We start from the raw sequence: 17716 nt of genomic DNA on the forward strand, positions 1-17716 counted from the left end.
TGATGTTTGCTATGAAGCACTTGCTGTTCTATATTGCCTGAATCAATGAGGAAGAGTTCCGCTGTCTTTTTGGTTTTTGTAACGGTCTTTGCTGGAAAAACTCTTGACAGTTTTCTGCTTCTCTTTCATCTTTTTTGTAACAAGCAGCTCTTTTATATTTTCTCCCATCTTTCCATGTTGATGAGAAGCTTATATTTTGTTTAGGAAAAACTTGGATAAACAGGCCTTTGTAAAGATTTAAAAAAAAAATAATAATAAAATTTGTACTTTTTTATTACTTCCATCTGTTTTCTGATTTACTAAGCGCTCTCCAGTGCCATTTCATGGGGGTCATAGTTATTCATTCTCTATACCTGCTTACTCCAGTCAAGGGCTTGAGGGGCGGGGGGCACTGGAGCATCTCCCAGTAGTCATAGGGTGACTCATGAGAGTCATGACTACTGGGAGAGGCTGGGTACACCTTGAAGTGGGTCTCGGTCTATGGCAGGGCCACAATGGAAAAAAGCAGGTTTATTGTCCAACTGGCAAAAGCTTTTAAGTTCGGAGCAGCAGACTCAGATTTGGTCAGAAAAGGCAATAGGTCATGGGTGACTAATCCAACAAGGAACAGTCTTTCAAAGGAAGACAGTCGAGGATGATCCAGAAACAGGTGAATAAGAGTTCTCATACCAAGCAATCAATCCAAAACGGCAGACAAAAATTAGGAAGACGGAACAGCATTAGGTACATAACAGGAAAGCAGAAACGATGAAAGAAAAGGCACTGGAACTATAACGTGAGAAAGCAGGATGAATGTAAACAATCTGGTGATGAGGGAACAATCCAATAGCAGTTATAACAAGCAAACAAACAAGGTGGAAGTGTTGAAGCTGGAAGAGCAGAAACAGGAGTTAAACCACACAAAAATAAACATGGAAGAAATGTCAGAGACGGATGCATTCAGCGTGAGAGAAAATGATCTAGATAAGGTGGACAACGACAAGATATGAAGAACAAGCGCAATCAGATCTCTGATGTCCACCAATCCGGATCTGGATCACCTCCAAAATTCAGTGGAGTCTCCCATGTCCAATATTTGTCTGTGGTGCAAATTTGGTGAGAATCTGTGAAGTGGTAGTAGTTTTGAAGTAATCGTTAAAAGCGTATATAGAGTTGAAATTTTGATCCAGAATCCGGATCACCTCCAAAATTTAATGAAGTCTTCCATGACCTAATATGTATCTGTGGTGGTGAGAATCTGTGAAGTAGCTTTGATGCAATCCTTCAAATCCTATGTAAAGTGAAACTTGATCCAGGCTCTGGATCACCTCTAAAATTTAATGGGATCTTCCATGGCCTAATATGCATCTGTTTTGCTGTAATCCTGCAAACAGACAGACATATAAATATATAAACACTGATAATTTTATTACGTCGGCGGACGTAATACCAGAAATGGTAATGCAGAGATATAAAACCTGAACAAAATGTGACCGATGACAACTGCTGTCTGTATGACTGCAAACATCATCACAGACATCATGAAATATGAAAAGGGGCATGTGATGACCTTCTTGTCCACTCAGTGGTCAGTGGCTCACAGCCAAGACCCGTGGCACACAGTGGAGCACATTATTTGTAATGTTACTTATTTTTGACTGTAGACTCAAATGTCAATTGTGTTTGTTTGGGGCGGGGGTAGTTTATCATGTGAAAATCTTAAATGTTTTTTTTAGTGGTTATATAAAAAACACCAAAGCTTTTCTGTTTGGTTATTTATTTTTACAAATGTATGTTAAAATCCTGCCACAGCTAAGTGATTTACTTGCACTCAGTGCTTCTGATTGTTCAGGGCAGCTGCTCTGATGTGGGTGTAGTTGCTGTGCCCCTCCTCCCTGTGCATGTCCTTTGACCTTCAACCAGGGTCAGTGTATATATAGCGGGGCAGACGTGAAAAAGACCCCAGCAGCCAAGATGAAGGCTGTGGTGGGTTTGTGCTGTGTGCTGTGTCTGCTCGCCCCGTCTGCTGCAGGTACAGTCGCTTTTGGGATAAACTCTCATTACTGCATGATTCAAATGGAAATATTCATCTGTACAGCAGCTGCAGAGGCTTATTTGTCAGCTTCATATGTCCTGCAGAAGACTGTTAGTTTCAGGTCAGATGGAACTGTAAAGGTAAATTGTTGAAGTGAGACAAATGTGATGTGTATTTTAAATGTTTAGTATTTTGTGGTGAGCGCACAGATTGCTTAGTTTTGGGTTGTGTGGAAATACGAGACAAATTTTGACACTGGTTTATATGTGGAAAATATTCGTGTTGTGGTGAGTTTAACAGCAGCTGATGGAAAGCGTCTGGTGTTTCTTGTCACACTGACACTCAGGTTGACATTCTGTGCTGCAGCCCCCCAAAAAAAGAGAACTCTTTTCCTGGTGGAGGACTTGCTTCTGTGAAGATTTACTTGATAACTCAACTGGATATTTTACAGGCTCACTTCAAATTCCATGTCAAGATTATTCAACTGGAAACTAAACAAATACAAATTTGGGCATTCATGTGGATGTTTGTCTTATGGGTATTATGCATTAGAATTGGTCACATATTAATGGATTAACTTTAATCCCTATGGATTCACTTACAGAGTGATTGATCATCTTTTGACACAAAACATGACTTTTTGGGTGTGCTGCATTTGTTCCTGTGATCCGCAGAGGGGTTTTATGATACTTTATTATACTTTGTCACTAGTAGGTAGTTTAACTGTGCATAAAGAGCTTTTCAAAATAACACATTGTTCCAATACTTGCAGAAGACTAAACTCTGATTTTTTTTTTTTTAATATTTATATAATTGCTTTATACATTACATGACATGGAATCGATACTGTACATTTTAAATGCAGCCACTACATTCCTGTATGTTCCTTTATTATTAACGCTGAGGGCAATTATTCATTGGTATAGTAAAAGACTAAACAGTATAAAGAAACGAAGAGCTTGTTCTACAGAATGTTTCTTTGTATAATACACACAGTGAAACATGTCTGTTAAATATGTTATATTCCACATGGTAAGCAGTTGTCTGTCTAAAATGCTAAAATTAGATTGAGTTGTTGCCTAACAACAGGCCATGTGTAAATATACACTGGAAAAAAAAAACATTTTAATGAACATTCTAAATGAATGTTCAATTTTCAATTTATTTTCATTGAAATAGCACCAAATCACAACAAAGTTCCTCAAGGCACATCACACAAGTAAGATCTAGCCTTACCAACCCCCAGAGCAAGCACACAGGGGACAGGTGTAAGGAAAAACTCCCTCTGATTATTTGAGGAAGAAACCTCAAGCAGACCAGACTCAAAGGGGTGACCCTCTGTGTGGGCCATGCTACCGACACAATTTACAGAAAAATTCACAAAATGAAAATGCAGGAAATGTTGCCGGTGTGGAGGACAGGAGAGTTGCAGAAACAGAAACCAGACACCACACCCGTCTCTGGATGGAACTGCACCTTAAACAGAGACAAAAAACAAACAGAAATTAAAAAAAAAACAGCATCCGGCATCAGAAAGACAGCAAAGACTGCCGGCCACTAACCTTAAATTCACTGGTAACAGCTCTGGTGGACGTTGCTGTAGTCAATATGCCAATTACACCCTCACTCAAAACTTGTGACATCTGTGGTATTGTGCTATGTGACAACACTGAACATGTCAGAGTGGCCTTTTACTGTTGCCAGCCTAAGGCACACCTGTGCAGTAATCATGCTGTCTAATCAGCATCTTGATGTGCCACACCTGTGAGGTGGGATGGATTATCTTGTCAAAGGAGAAGTGCTCACTAACACAGATTTAGACAGATTTGTGAATAATATTTGAGAGAAATAGGTCTTTTGTGGATATAGAAAATGTTTTAGATCTTTGAGTTCAGCTCATGAAAAATGGGAGCAAAAACAAAAGTGTTGCATTTATATTTTTTGTTCAGTGTACATATATAGGATGGTGATAATGAAAATTTACTAACATATTTACCTTAAAGAAATCAGCTGAAGTTACAGTTTTGAAACACTTTCTTACTGTGTGGTTGTGAGACTTGGATGCTAATTAGTGACCTAAGGTGACTACTAGATGTCTTTGGTACCAGGTCTCTTCTGAGGATGCTTGGGTACTGCTGGAATTGCTTTGTGTCAAATGAACAGTTACTGTAGAAGACGTTTGAAGTGTATCTCTTGGATGGTGAGGGAACATTAAGGCCCGGTCCCACTGGAGAAAGGATTAATTGCTCATGAATTGAGTATACAAATTACGAGCGCTCGTTGTCGTCCGCAACAAAATTGGCCAAAAATGACAAATGCCTCAGTATGAATTATGGATATATTAATAATGTATAGCGAATATATGACTAACAATCACGTATGTACAGTAGTGTTCAGAATAATAGTAATGGGAAACAACGTACCAGTAGATTCAGTAGATTCTCGCAAATCCAACAAGACCAAGCATTCATGATATGTACACTCTTAAAGCTATGAAATTGGGCTATTAGTAAAAAAAAAAGTAGAAAAGGGGGTGTTCACAATAATAGTAGCATCTGCTGTTGACGCTACAAACTCAAAACTATTATGTTCAAACTGCTTTTTTAGCAATCCTGTGAATCACTAAACTAGTATTTAGTTGTATAACCACAGTTTTTCATGATTTCTTCACATCTGCGAGGCATTAATTTTGTTGGTTTGGAACCAAGATTTTGCTCGTTTACTAGTGTGCTTGGGATCATTGTCTTATTGAAACACCCATTTCAAGGGCATGTCCTCTTCAAGTATTTTTACATATCCAAACTGATCCATGATACATGGTATGCGATATATTGGCCAACACCATAGTAGGAGAAACATGCTCATATCATGATGCTTGCACCACCATGCTTCACTGTCTTCACTGTAAATTGTGGCTTGAATTCAGTGTTTGGGGGTCATCTCACAAACTGTCTGTGGCCCTTGGACCCCAAAAAGAACAATTTTACTCTCATCAAATCAAATCAAATCAAATTTATTTATATAGCACCAAATCACAACAAACAGTTGCCCCAAGGAGCTTTAAATTGTAAGGCAAAGCCATACAATAATTACGCAAAAAACCCCAACGGTCAAAACGACCCCCTGTGAGCAAGCACTTGGCGACAGTGGGAAGGAAAAACTCCCTTTTAACAGGAAGAAACCTCCAGCAGAACCAGGCTCAGGGAGGGGCAGTCTTCTGCTGGGTTGGGGCTGAGGGAGAGAACCAGGAAAAAGACATGCTGTGGAGGGGAGCAGAGATCATTCACTAATGATTAAATGCAGAGTGGTGCATACAGAGCAAAAAGAGAAAGAAACACTCAGTGCATCATGGGAACCCCCCAGCAGTCTAAGTCTATAGTAGCATAACTAAGGGATGGTTCAGGGTCACCTGATCCAGCCCTAACTATAAGCTTTAGCAAAAAGGAAAGTTTTAAGCCTAATCTTAAAAGTAGAGAGGGTGTCTGTCTCCCTGATCCGAATTGGGAGCTGGTTCCAGAGGAGAGGAGCCTGAAAGCTGAAGGCTCTGCCTCCCATTCTACTCTTACAAACCCTAGGAACTACAAGTAAGCCTGCAGTCTGAGAGCGAAGCGCCCTATTGGGGTGATATGGTACTATGAGGTCCCTAAGATAAGATGGGACCTGATTATTCAAAACCTTATAAGTAAGAAGAAGAATTTTAAATTCTATTCTAGAATTAACAGGAAGCCAATGAAGAGAGGCCAATATGGGTGAGATATGCTCTCTCCTTCTAGTCCCTGTCAGTACTCTAGCTGCAGCATTTTGAATTAACTGAAGGCTTTTCAGGGAACTTTTAGGACAACCTGATAATAATGAATTACAATAGTCCAGCCTAGAGGAAATAAATGCATGAATTAGTTTTTCAGCATCACTCTGAGACAAGACCTTTCTAATTTTAGAGATATTGCGTAAATGCAAAAAAGCAGTCCTACATATTTGATTAATATGCGCTTTGAATGACATATCCTGATCAAAAATGACTCCAAGATTTCTCACAGTATTACTAGAGGTCAGGGTAATGCCATCCAGAGTAAGGATCTGGTTAGACACCATGTTTCTAAGATTTGTGGGGCCAAGTACAATAACTTCAGTTTTATCTGAGTTTAAAAGCAGGAAATTAGAGGTCATTCATGTCTTTATGTCTGTAAGACAATCCTGCAGTTTAGCTAATTGGTGTGTGTCCTCTGGCTTCATGGATAGATAAAGCTGGGTATCATCTGCGTAACAATGAAAATTTAAGCAATGCTGTCTAATAATACTGCCTAAGGGAAGCATGTATAAAGTGAATAAAATTGGTCCTAGCACAGAACCTTGTGGAACTCCATAATTAACCTTAGTCTGTGAAGAAGATTCCCCATTTACATGAACAAATTGTAATCTATTAGATAAATATGATTCAAACCACCGCAGCGCAGTGCCTTTAATACCTATGGCATGCTCTAATCTCTGTAATAAAATTTTATGGTCAACAGTATCAAAAGCAGCACTGAGGTATAACAGAACAAGCACAGAGATGAGTCCACTGTCTGAGGCCATAAGAAGATCATTTGTAACCTTCACTAATGCTGTTTCTGTACTATGATGAATTCTAAACCCTGACTGAAACTCTTCAAATAGACCATTCCTCTGCAGATGATCAGTTAGCTGTTTTACAACTACCCTTTCAAGAATTTGTGAGAGAAAAGGAAGGTTAGAGATTGGCCTATAATTAGCTAAGATAGCTGGGTCAAGTGATGGCTTTTTAGGTAATGGTTTCATTACTGCCACCTTAAAAGCCTGTGGTACATAGCCAACTAATAAAGATAGATTAATCATATTTAAGATCGAAGCATTAATTAATGGTAGGGCTTCCTTGAGCAGCCTGGTAGGAATGGGGTCTAATAGACATGTTGATTGTTTGGAGGAAGTAACTAATAAAAATAACTCAGAACAATCGGAGAGAAAGAGTCTAACCAAATACCGGCATCACTGAAAGCAGCCAAAGAGAACGATATGTCTTTGGGATGGTTATGAGTAATTTTTTCTCTAATAGTTAAAATTTTATTAGCAAAGAAAGTCATGAAGTCATTACTAGTTAAAGTTAAAGGAATACTCGGCTCAATAGAGCTCTGACTCTTTGTCAGCCTGGCTACAGTGCTGAAAAGAAACCTGGGGTTGTTCTTATTTTCTTCAATTAGTGATGGATAGTAAGATGTCCTAGCTTTACGGAGGGCTTTTTTATAGAGCAACAGACTTTTTCCAGGCTAAGTGAAGATCTTCTAAATTAGTGAGACGCCATTTCCTCTCCAACTTACGGGTTATCTGCTTTAAGCTGCGAGTTTGTGAGTTATACCACGGAGTCAGGCACTTCTGATTTAAGGATCTCTTTTTCAGAGGAGCTACAGCATCCAAAGTTCAGTTTCATCAGTCCACAAGATATTCCTCCATTTCTCTTCAGGCCAGTTGTGTTCTTTGGCAAATTGTAACCTCTTCTGCACATGTCTTTTATTTAACAGAGGGACTTTGCGGGGATTCTTGCAAATAAATTAGCTTCACACAGGCATCTTCTAACTGTCACAGCACTTACAGGTAACTCCAGACTGCTTTTGATCATCCTGGAGCTGATCAATGGGTAAGCCTTTGCCATTCTGGTTATTTCTTCTATCCATTTTGATGGTTGTTTTCTGTTTTCTTCCACGTGTCTCTGGTTTTTTTGTCCATTTTAAAGCATTGGAGATCATTGTAGATGAACAGCCTATAATTTTTTGCACATGAGTATACGTTTTCTCCTCTCCAATCAACTTTTTAATCAAACTATGCTGTTCTTCTGAACAATGTCTTGAATGTCCCATTTTCCTCAGGCTTTCAAAGAGAAAAGCATGTTCAACAGGTGCTGGCTTCATCCTTAAATAGGGGACACCTGATTCACACCTGTTTGTTCCACAAAATTAACAAACTCACTGACTGAATGCCACACTACTATTATTGTTTTCTACTTTTTTTTTTTTACTAATAGCCCAATTTCATAGCCTTAAGAGTGTGCATATCATGAATGCTTGGTCTTGTTGGATTTGTGAGAATCTACTGAATCTACTGGTACCTTGTTTCCCATGTAACAATAAGAAATATACTCAAAACCTGGATTAATCTTTTTAGTCACATAGCATTACTATTATTCTGAACACTACTATATAACGCATGTATTGAGAATGCATCGCGCACATGTGGTGACAACAGCGGTTGTACTGCGCATGCACAGCATCTGCATTGCGGTCATAACAGAAGCGCACTCGGGCCTGTCGGCATCACTGTTCACACCAACACAACAGCCTCTGGAGTAATTGCTGGACTTGGACACATTGATTGGTATGTTGTTGGATGGCAGCAACTATCACACGACATCTTTGGGCATCCATAACTACATCTTTACGTCTCGACAGCTGGACTGACAATGACTGGCAAGTATGTTGATTTCTGTTTGTTATGCATTCGCAAATTGTCCGCAAATCAGATGCAAAGTAGACGTAATAAAAATGCTTTATTCGTGGCCAATCTGTATGCATTCGCCACAACTTATTTTAGTTTGTCATGTGGATGTGATAGGCACACTATATATCCGTTTTACACACTGTCCCAGTCTGTTGCCAAGCCGTAATACCCCATCAGTTGTGGATATGAGCGAATAACGGCAGATATTCAGCACATAGATTATGTATTGCATATGTAAGGCAGATGTCATCCGCAACCAAAATTTTGTGCAGCTCAAAAATCCTGGCAACGGAATAACATGCCTCTGCGGATACTTGCAGACATGTGTGGATGTCTGCCGACACATACAAGCATGTTTCACGGATATGGCGGATGTTTAGCGAATATGAACCAATTTTGTGCGCAGTTTGGCCTGGGCTTTGCGGTCGCAGGATGCGGGACTTCTCTGTGTTCCCAGGGTGAAGAAGTAGTCAGCAAGGTCAAAGAGCCTTTTCGTATCATGCACCCACCCTGTGGAACAGTCTTCCTGCGACCGTGAGGCAGTCTGAGTCTCTGGACATTTTTAAGTCAAGACTCAAAACCTATTTTTATTCTCTTTCTTATGGATAGTTTTTATTTTTATTTGTTTTATTCTTTTACTTCTGTTTTTATTTATGTATTTGAATTTTTTATTCATTTTTCATTATTTATTCAATTTTATGTTGACTTGTTTTATGTAAGGCGCCTTGAGATGGCTTTTGCTGTGATTTGGCGCATTATAAGCTAATTAAATTAAATTAATTAAATTTATAAGCAAATCTTCCTAAATGCCAGTGGGACCAGGCCCTTAGCTACCACATTTTGTCCATGTGGTATGTTTCTTTAGGCATGATCCATCATGCACGTGTCTTTGTATTGAGAACCCCAAACACTGGAAAAGACTAAGGGAACATGTTGTGGCTGGCGTGCCTGGCTGGCTTTTGTTTGTCTTTTGTTTCTGTCTTTTGGTTTTCCTTCCAGGTGGTGCGCATTTGGGACTGAGTGGCTGTGTGGCTGAGATATCAGGACCTCACCCTGATCACCTGCGGCTCGTCAGGACTCACAGCTGTGGTGCATCTACATGGATTGGAACATGGTGGCATTTAAGACTGGAGTACACAGTGTGTATTTGCCAGAGACTCGACCTTGTGACCAGACGGGTGAGATCGTCGTCTCGAGAGCCATCTCATCATCAGTGGATGCAGAGAACGTCCAGGTTTGATGCATGGTCTGTGAAAGAGGAGGGGGTGAGGTCTCACGCTCGTCAGCACACTTCCTGAGGTACGTTAGATTTTGTGACTAACATTTATACAGTCAGTAAATGTGGTGTCCCTCACACCTTATTGTATTGAGCTGTTATGTTGGTCGTTTTAATTAGCTTCCACTGCAGTGAGTTTGTGAACAGGGTGTTCCATGCCTGCAGGGTGGGAAGCTGATTAGTAATTAAGCCAGGAAGTGTTTGCTGTTTGTACACCTTTGAGCGGTCTCTCTGTGTGTTGAGTGTGGACTCACAAGATGATTTCTTCATTCACAGACTCGGTTTGTCGCGGCCACCTGGGGGGTGTCGGCGGGGTCCTGGGGTCCGAACTGGTTCTGGCTCTGGACCGTTAGCACTGCTGGGAGCGCACCGCAATCCACCACGCCAGACCGCGCACTTTTATATTTATCACATCACTGTTATGTTTATTAAACTCTTTTATCCTTTGTACCGTGCTCTGCTTATTTTATACTGGGTCCTTCAAACGCTGGTCGGTTCTCCGGGCTGCGTCCGAAACATAACAGAACACCCACATTTCACCTGACTGCAGCAGATAGATGGTTACTTTCAAGAGGTGTGGCTGAACCGGTTGTCTCCCTCTGTGGTTAGCATCCAGGACCCGAGGTGGTTCCATAGTGAGGTGGATGTGACTCATAGACCTGTTAGATGGATGAGTTCATTCCCTCCAGGTTGTTGAAACAAAAAAAAATGCTCTCATCATGTGTCGCCCCAAATTCAAAGAATATATAAGAGAGAAAACTGACCCACCTTTCGTCAAAAAAGTGACAGCTGCCAATCAAAATCGGCCACGTCACTAAGCCCTGCCCCCTCTATGACGTCATAGCCAATCAGAATTGATGACGTCACTATGTCCCGCCCCTAAGCCCCGCCCCTAGTCCCGCCTCCAAGCCCCGCCCCTTATGACATCACAGCCAATCATAATCGATGATGTCATTATGCCCCGCCCCTAAGCCCCGCCCCTAGTCCCGCCTCCGAGCCCCCGCCCCTTATGACGTCACATCCAATCAGAGTCGATGACATCAGTATGTCCCGCCCCTAAGCCCCGCCCCCGGCTCCTCCCCTAGTTCCGCCCCTGGCTCCTCCCCTAGCCCCACCCCCAAGCTCCTCCCCTAACCCCGGCCAAGCACCGCCTCCAAGCCATACCTCCCCTCCCACCCAGGGTCTAATATTTTAATGTCATTTTATTTCATGAATTAAAGAATGATTAAAAATACCTAGATCTTTTTAATGTATTAAAGAATTAACTAATTCTGAAATAATTAAACATAAATCACTGTCTATTATTTAATGCCCCTTTAATATCTTTAATTCTTAAATTATTACGTTTCCTTTTCTGTTTTTTAATTCGTAAATTAAAGAAGGGGAACAAATACCCGTCTCTCTCGGCTGTAAGTCTTTGCAGCAAGACGGTCAAATACCCACGCATAGAGCCGCTCGCGGAAACATGACCCCACGGCTGTAAAACCTGTTGCAGACGCTGTGTCTGTGTGAGTGCGTGTGTGTGTGTGTGTGTGTGTGTGTGTGTGTGTGTGTGTGTGTGTGTGTGTGTGGCGGGACACCCGCTGAGCGGAGATGCTGCCCCGAGGTGATGAACCCGAAGAACAATAAACAATGCTCCTTATCACTCACGCCAGATGATGTTTTCTTTTAAGATATTAGCCGATCGATCATGGGGCGCGGGACACCCGCTGAGCGGAGATGCTGCCCCGAGCCCGAACAATAAACAATGCTCCTTATCACTCACGCCAGATGATGTTTTCTTTTAAGATATTAGCCGATCGATCATGGGGCGCGGGACACCCGCTGAGCGGAGATGCTGCCCCGAGCCCGAACAATAAACAATGCTCCTTATCACTTACGCCAAACGGTGTTTTTAGAGCAAAAGGTAAGGAATTACGCCCCGCGGACGAAGAAGGGTTTAAAAATCCCCTTTCGACGATAGAGTGACATACAGCATTCACCATGGCGAGACGAACTCCGATCCTCCGCTACATCTGCGAGACCCCGGTTAACATCACCATGACAACAGAAGGCTCGCTTGCCCCAAAAAAAGCGAGAATGTACGTCAGCCGTCTGAGCCAGCCGATACCGGAGGAAGATCTGACGTACAGCCTGGAGGGGCACGAACGTTTAACTTACACGTTCGACCCGTATTATGCCCAAGTAAGTTTCTTCACTCTGGCCGAGGGTGAGACTGCCACTCGAGGAACCCCACGGGTGGCGCTTACTTCCGCCGATTGGGGTGTCTTCTCCGCGGCGGCGGGCTCGATGATTCGCGACACGGTCAACCCTGAACCTCCAGGAGATCGGACGCCGGAAAAGAAGAAAACACGCTTCCAACTCACCTGGCTCAGCGCCCAGGGGCCTCGCTATAGGGTGATATTCCAGCGTGGACCTCCTGACACTGTCTCTGAGGGTGAAATTAAGTTGGAGCGGGTTAGTGCCAGCGGCCACGTCAGAAGCGTCACAGCTGCGGCTGAGAGCTGGCATGAGATGTTCAACACCTGCAACGACAGGATTACGGGCCTCTTTACAAGGTGCCTGGCCTGGAGGGACGTTATCGAAGTACGAAAAAACTTGGCCCCTCTTTTTACTTAAAAAAAATAAATAAAAAAATAAAATAAAAAAATAAAAAAAAACTCTGACGTAGCTCCTCCCCGCATGCACGGGGATTTCTATAAAAACCAGGGGACCACATCTCATTCAAGCATCGGACGACGAACCAGCATGAGCTCCTCAACCTCTCCCATTGCAGCGGCCGACGACATCGCTTGTGACTGCGCGCTCGACTGTGGAAGAGACCAGCCCTCTCTGAGCCAGGCTTCACGGACCCGCGGTGGGTACGAGAGCCCGTGGGGAGTTCAGCTCGAGGCGGTCTGGGGCGAGATCCATCCTTCTCACGCGCTTTCCAGCCCGGGAGGCGTGGGGTCTCTTCCCGCTGTCACGGAGGCCGCGAGTCCGCGGGAGGTACAAGACCTCGAGCCGGCTGAGAAATACGCCACATCTTTCGCATCTGACCGGCCTGACGGGTTCCTGTCAGAGGAATTCCTGAAAACGGTGAAAGTCGGCGTGGCACACTTACTTTTGGCTGTGATCAAAAGTTACAGACAAAAACTCTGTTACGGGTGTGAGATCGATCACCCCAGCCAGCGCCAGCACGAGTGCCTGGACCCGTTAAATGAATATTTCTTTACCGGACATTTTGAGAGATTAATGGTGAGACTCTGGAGACCGACCTTCATCCCGGCTGTGGTAAAGCTCCTAGCCCAGCGCTTCCTCAACCCATCGGCTGCGAGGGTTCAGGGGGTGGTAGAAAACATCCTCACTGAGCTGAAATACACTGATACTTTTGAAGCAAAGATCAACGAACTGTACACGTTTCGGTGAAGACGCAGATCTCGACCTGGAGGGGATGGTAGCCGTCTATAACCCAGACGACTGAAGAAAAACCTGCTTTTTTTTGTTTGTTTTTTTTAAATATCATTATATTGTTTTACAGTCATGGGTAATTGTGTGATGATTCTCTTTCAAAGCTTGCGGGAAGTTTATATTATACGTGGACTCTCGTATAAGCTGGAGCGGGTAGTCATTCGCAGGCTGGAGATCCCAGACGCCCCGCCTTCATGCGTTATGGAGAGGGTCTTCGACGTTATCAGACGTCGCCCCGGGCCCGGAGTCTGGACAGATCATATCTACAGCGCGGCTCTCCATTCATCTGAAAAATCTCTGTACAACGTATTACTGAAAATCTCTGTTTTGACCACTGACGATTTTACACGGTGTAATACGATGCATCTGCTTACATTATACACTCTGTTTGTGGATGTGATAGCGTGCCGGGTGAAACAGATGGGGGTGTCCAGAGGGGAGATTGTTCCTACACTTTTACAGCTGAATACTGAAATAAACCGTAAATGCGGGGGAGATGTATTACTGAGAGTTTTCCAGTTTTGTACGTGAACGTATGCTTTTTTCCTTCACGTATGCTGTGTTTAATAAACATGAACAATTGCTTTTTTCTCTGTGTGTGACTTTAATGAATGTAATAAAGCACATATTCTAAACCTTATACGGCCTGTGTTCTTTCCTATAATATTGTTGAAAAAGGGTGAAATGTTTTTCATATTGCAAGACAGAGTCATACAAACGAGGTTTTGGTGGAAAAAAGGTGCTCGTATGAATTAATGAGGGGTTTTAACACGGTCTCATTAAAAGCTCGAGGCTGCTCTGTGAGCGCTCTCCGCGGTGCTGAATCAGAGTTCAATTTAACGTTTCCAAGAGCTCCTATTTAAAACGTATACTTTTTTCCTTCACGCATGTTGTGTTTAATAAACATGAACAATTGCTTTTTTCTCTGTGTGTGACTTTAATGAATGTAATAAAGCATATATTCTAAACCTTATACGGCCTGTGTTCGTTCCTATAATATTGTTGAAAAAGGGTGAAATGTTTTACAAATCAAATTTATATAGTGCCAAAACCACAACAAAACAGCTGCCTCAAGGCGCTTCATATTGCAAGACAGAGTCATACAAACGAGGTTTTGGTGGAAAAAAGGTGCTCGTATGAATTAATGAGGGGTTTTAACACGGTCTTATTAAAAGCTCGAGGCTGCTCTGTGAGCGCTCTCCGCGGTGCTGAATCAGAGTTCAATTTAAAACAAAAGACTAATATTTATGGTCGCTAAAACATATAAAAATGCAAAAGGACTATCCGGTTCATCATTCTGAAGAGATCCGTCTTAAAAGATGGGTGATGAGGGTTTAATGAAGGATGTATATTATAGTCCGGTAAAGCCGGGGAGTTTTGGAGGGCCGGAGCGTTTACGCAGGGCTCTGCATGATCAACACAGCTCTAAAATTCGTATGAAGCATATCAGAGATTTCCTGTCGGGGGAAGATGCATACACATTACACAAACCTGCCAGGACGCATTTTCCAAGAAATAGAGTATTTGTCACAAACCCGCTTAACCAATTTCAGGCGGATTTATGCGACATGCAGGGGTTATCAGATTTTAACGACGGGTACAAGTACCTGCTGACCGTTATCGATATCTTCTCAAAAAAAGCGTATGCCAGACCTCTGAAGTCAAAGCAAGGGCGCGAAGTCTCACAGGCCTTTGCCTCACTCTTAAAGCAGAGCGGGGTGCCTCTGAAGATGCAGACTGATGCCGGGAAAGAGTTTTTTAACAAACCGTTCAAGGATTTAATGAAAAAACACCGGATTCTACATTTTGCCACCGCAAGTGATCTGAAAGCCTCGGTTGTCGAGAGGTTTAATCGCACGCTAAAGACGAGAATGTGGAGATATTTTACTGCTAAAAACACGAGAAGATACATCGACGTCCTACCGTCTTTACTCACGGCTTATAACGAGAGTTATCATAAAAGCATTAAGATGAGGCCGAATGAGGTTAATGATCGAAATGTCGATCAAGTGTTTCAAAATTTGTATGGGGCATCCACCCTACGCAGGAGGCCTGTGAAGTGTAAATATAAGGTCGGAGATATAGTCAGGGTCTCCAAGCTCAGGGGAGTTTTTGATAAAAAATATGAACAAAGTTTTACGGATGAAATGTTCACGGTGTCAGAATGTATACAACGTACGCCGCCCGTTTATAAATTGAAAGATTATGACGGTGAGATCATTGAAGGCTCATTCTATGAACCGGAATTGCAGAAGGTTAAAATAGCAAAAGACAGACCGTATCAGGTTCAAGAAATTATTCGTGAACGTTTTACCAAGGGAAAGAAATTTGTATTTGTCAGATGGAAAAATTGGCCCGAGAAATTTAACTCCTGGGTTCCCGCGGACCAGCTGATGGCCGTATAAATATGAGAACTTCCATCTTCAACCGACATATGAGAAATGGATCGGGATCTGAAACACGGATTTTATATGACTCTGCCTTCAAACGCCAGCCTAAAAGTATTCCCGGACAACACAATTTCATGCTACCAGGTGGACTTGGCTCGACACCTGGATCTAGAGGGTGACTGGGATGTGGCGCTGACGGAAATTTGTTATCCGCACACCTGGTTAAATATCCCGGAAAAGCCTTCCTGTACGTTCCAGGTGATGAAAATTACGGGCAAGAACAAACTCGCCGTTCACTCGCGATATTTTGACACGGGATATTATGATAACTTTGAGGTTATTGCAGGGCTGATAAACCCTCGTTTGAAGACTATAGATCCGAATCTGACTTTAAAATATGACGATATCCAGAAAAAGTTTCTGTGGGAAGGAGACGGTACCAGCCAGGTATATTTTGAAGCCCCGACGGCGTACATGCTGGGGATGCACCCTAATCAATGGTTGAGATGCGGACCCGGGGTCACGAGCTGTCCCCGCTACCCCGATATAAAAGCAGGGATGTATCACCTGTTCTGTTATACAGACGTTGTACAGCCTCAGGCGGTGGGTGACGCTTTTGCTCCTCTCCTCCGAGCGTTCGAAATTGGAGGTCGTTTCGGGGAAATAATTACAAAGAAATTCAACCCCGCTTATTACATCCCGGTCTCCAAAAGACATATTGAGACAATACGCATCGAAATCAAAAGCGATCAAGATCAAACGGTGGATTTCAGATACGGTAAAGTGGTTGTGACATTACATTTTAAACCGGCGGGATAAAAAAAAAAATGGCTGGGGCAGCGCACAAAGCCGACATTTATAGATTTGTGCCTTACTATGAAAATCAAGTCGGGAACGGCCTTCACGGCTTCCACGGCGCTCCTGTTATGTATGGGCGCGGGCTCTGGAACATATTTTCGAAACTGTTCAAATTTGTGTCGCCGCTGATTAAACAAGGATACACGATCGCCAAACCTCACCTGAAAAACGCAGCCCGAAGCATCGCTTCCGACGTAGTGAGCCGCGTTGTTGAGAGGGCCGGACGGAGTCAGGAGCCCGAGCAGCAGCGGGGGTCCGGGATCATGGTGCTCTCAAGAAGGCCCCGGAAACGCCCCCCGGGGAAACGGGTCAAAACGGCTAAAAAGCGAAAGACCCCCGGAAAAAGCAGAACAGTTCGAAGGAAGCATAAGAAGAGGAGGTTGTCCGGGGATATTTTCTCTTAAACAATGTCTCTTTTGCGAAATAATTCCCCCGAATGCACCATGAGCGAATTGGATTTATTCGCCGTCCCCGGGACCCAGCTGTCCATCGAGCAAAGCCAATACGTTGAAGTCAGCCCGTTATCAGCCCTGACGGACATGGGCCCTATCGAGTTTTTTATCCCCGGAGACGGTGAGAGGTATTTAGACCTCAATAATACGCTGCTTTATCTGCGAATGAAAATTACAAACGCCGACGGGACTGACCTGGCTAATGACGCCCGCGTGGGCGTCATAAATTATCCTCTCAATACGATTTTCTCACAAGTCGACGTGACTCTGGGTGACCGGCTGATTTCCCAGTCCAGCGCGACGCACCCGTACAGGGCAATGATTGAGACACTGCTGAACTTTTCCCCCGCTTCATTGAAATCGCAGTTCACGGGCGGTTTGTTTTACAAGGACACCCCGGGTCAGCACAATTCGACCGCTGTGGATGACGCGGGCCCGAATAAAGGCCTCGTGAGCAGAGCGCGCTTTAGCGCCGAATCGCGTGAATTTCAAGTTCAGGGTCCGCTGCACGCGGACATATTTTTCTGCGAGAGGCTTCTTCTGAATAACATTGATCTAAGAGTTAAATTAATTCGAGCCAGCGATGCTTTCTGCCTGATGGGGCTGGCGGCCTCCACTTTCAAGCTGAAAATTCTGGGCGCGTCCCTATTCGTTAAGAAAGTCACCGTATCCCCTGCAGTGAGATTGGGCCACTCCGCGGCTCTCATGAAAGGGAACGCTGTGTACCCGTTATCACGAATCAACGTTAAGACTTACGTGATCCCCAGCC

At 43.4% G+C, this 17716-nt stretch overlaps 1 protein-coding gene across 1 annotated transcript in view; it reads left to right on the plus strand.

The window, feature by feature from the left end:
- Positions 1-1940: 1940 nt before the first annotated feature.
- The window catches only part of LOC117526808 (sarcalumenin-like), a 120307-nt gene continuing 104531 nt past the window's right edge, over positions 1941-17716 (plus strand). The window contains exon 1 of the mRNA XM_034188883.1: positions 1941-2011. Coding sequence (XP_034044774.1) covers positions 1954-2011 — 58 coding nt within the window. The 5' untranslated portion in view covers positions 1941-1953. The remainder of the gene's footprint in view (positions 2012-17716) is intronic.

The sequence above is a fragment of the Thalassophryne amazonica genome, chromosome 15, assembly GCF_902500255.1.
Source record: "Thalassophryne amazonica chromosome 15, fThaAma1.1, whole genome shotgun sequence".
Classification (NCBI taxonomy): Eukaryota; Metazoa; Chordata; class Actinopteri; order Batrachoidiformes; family Batrachoididae; genus Thalassophryne; species Thalassophryne amazonica.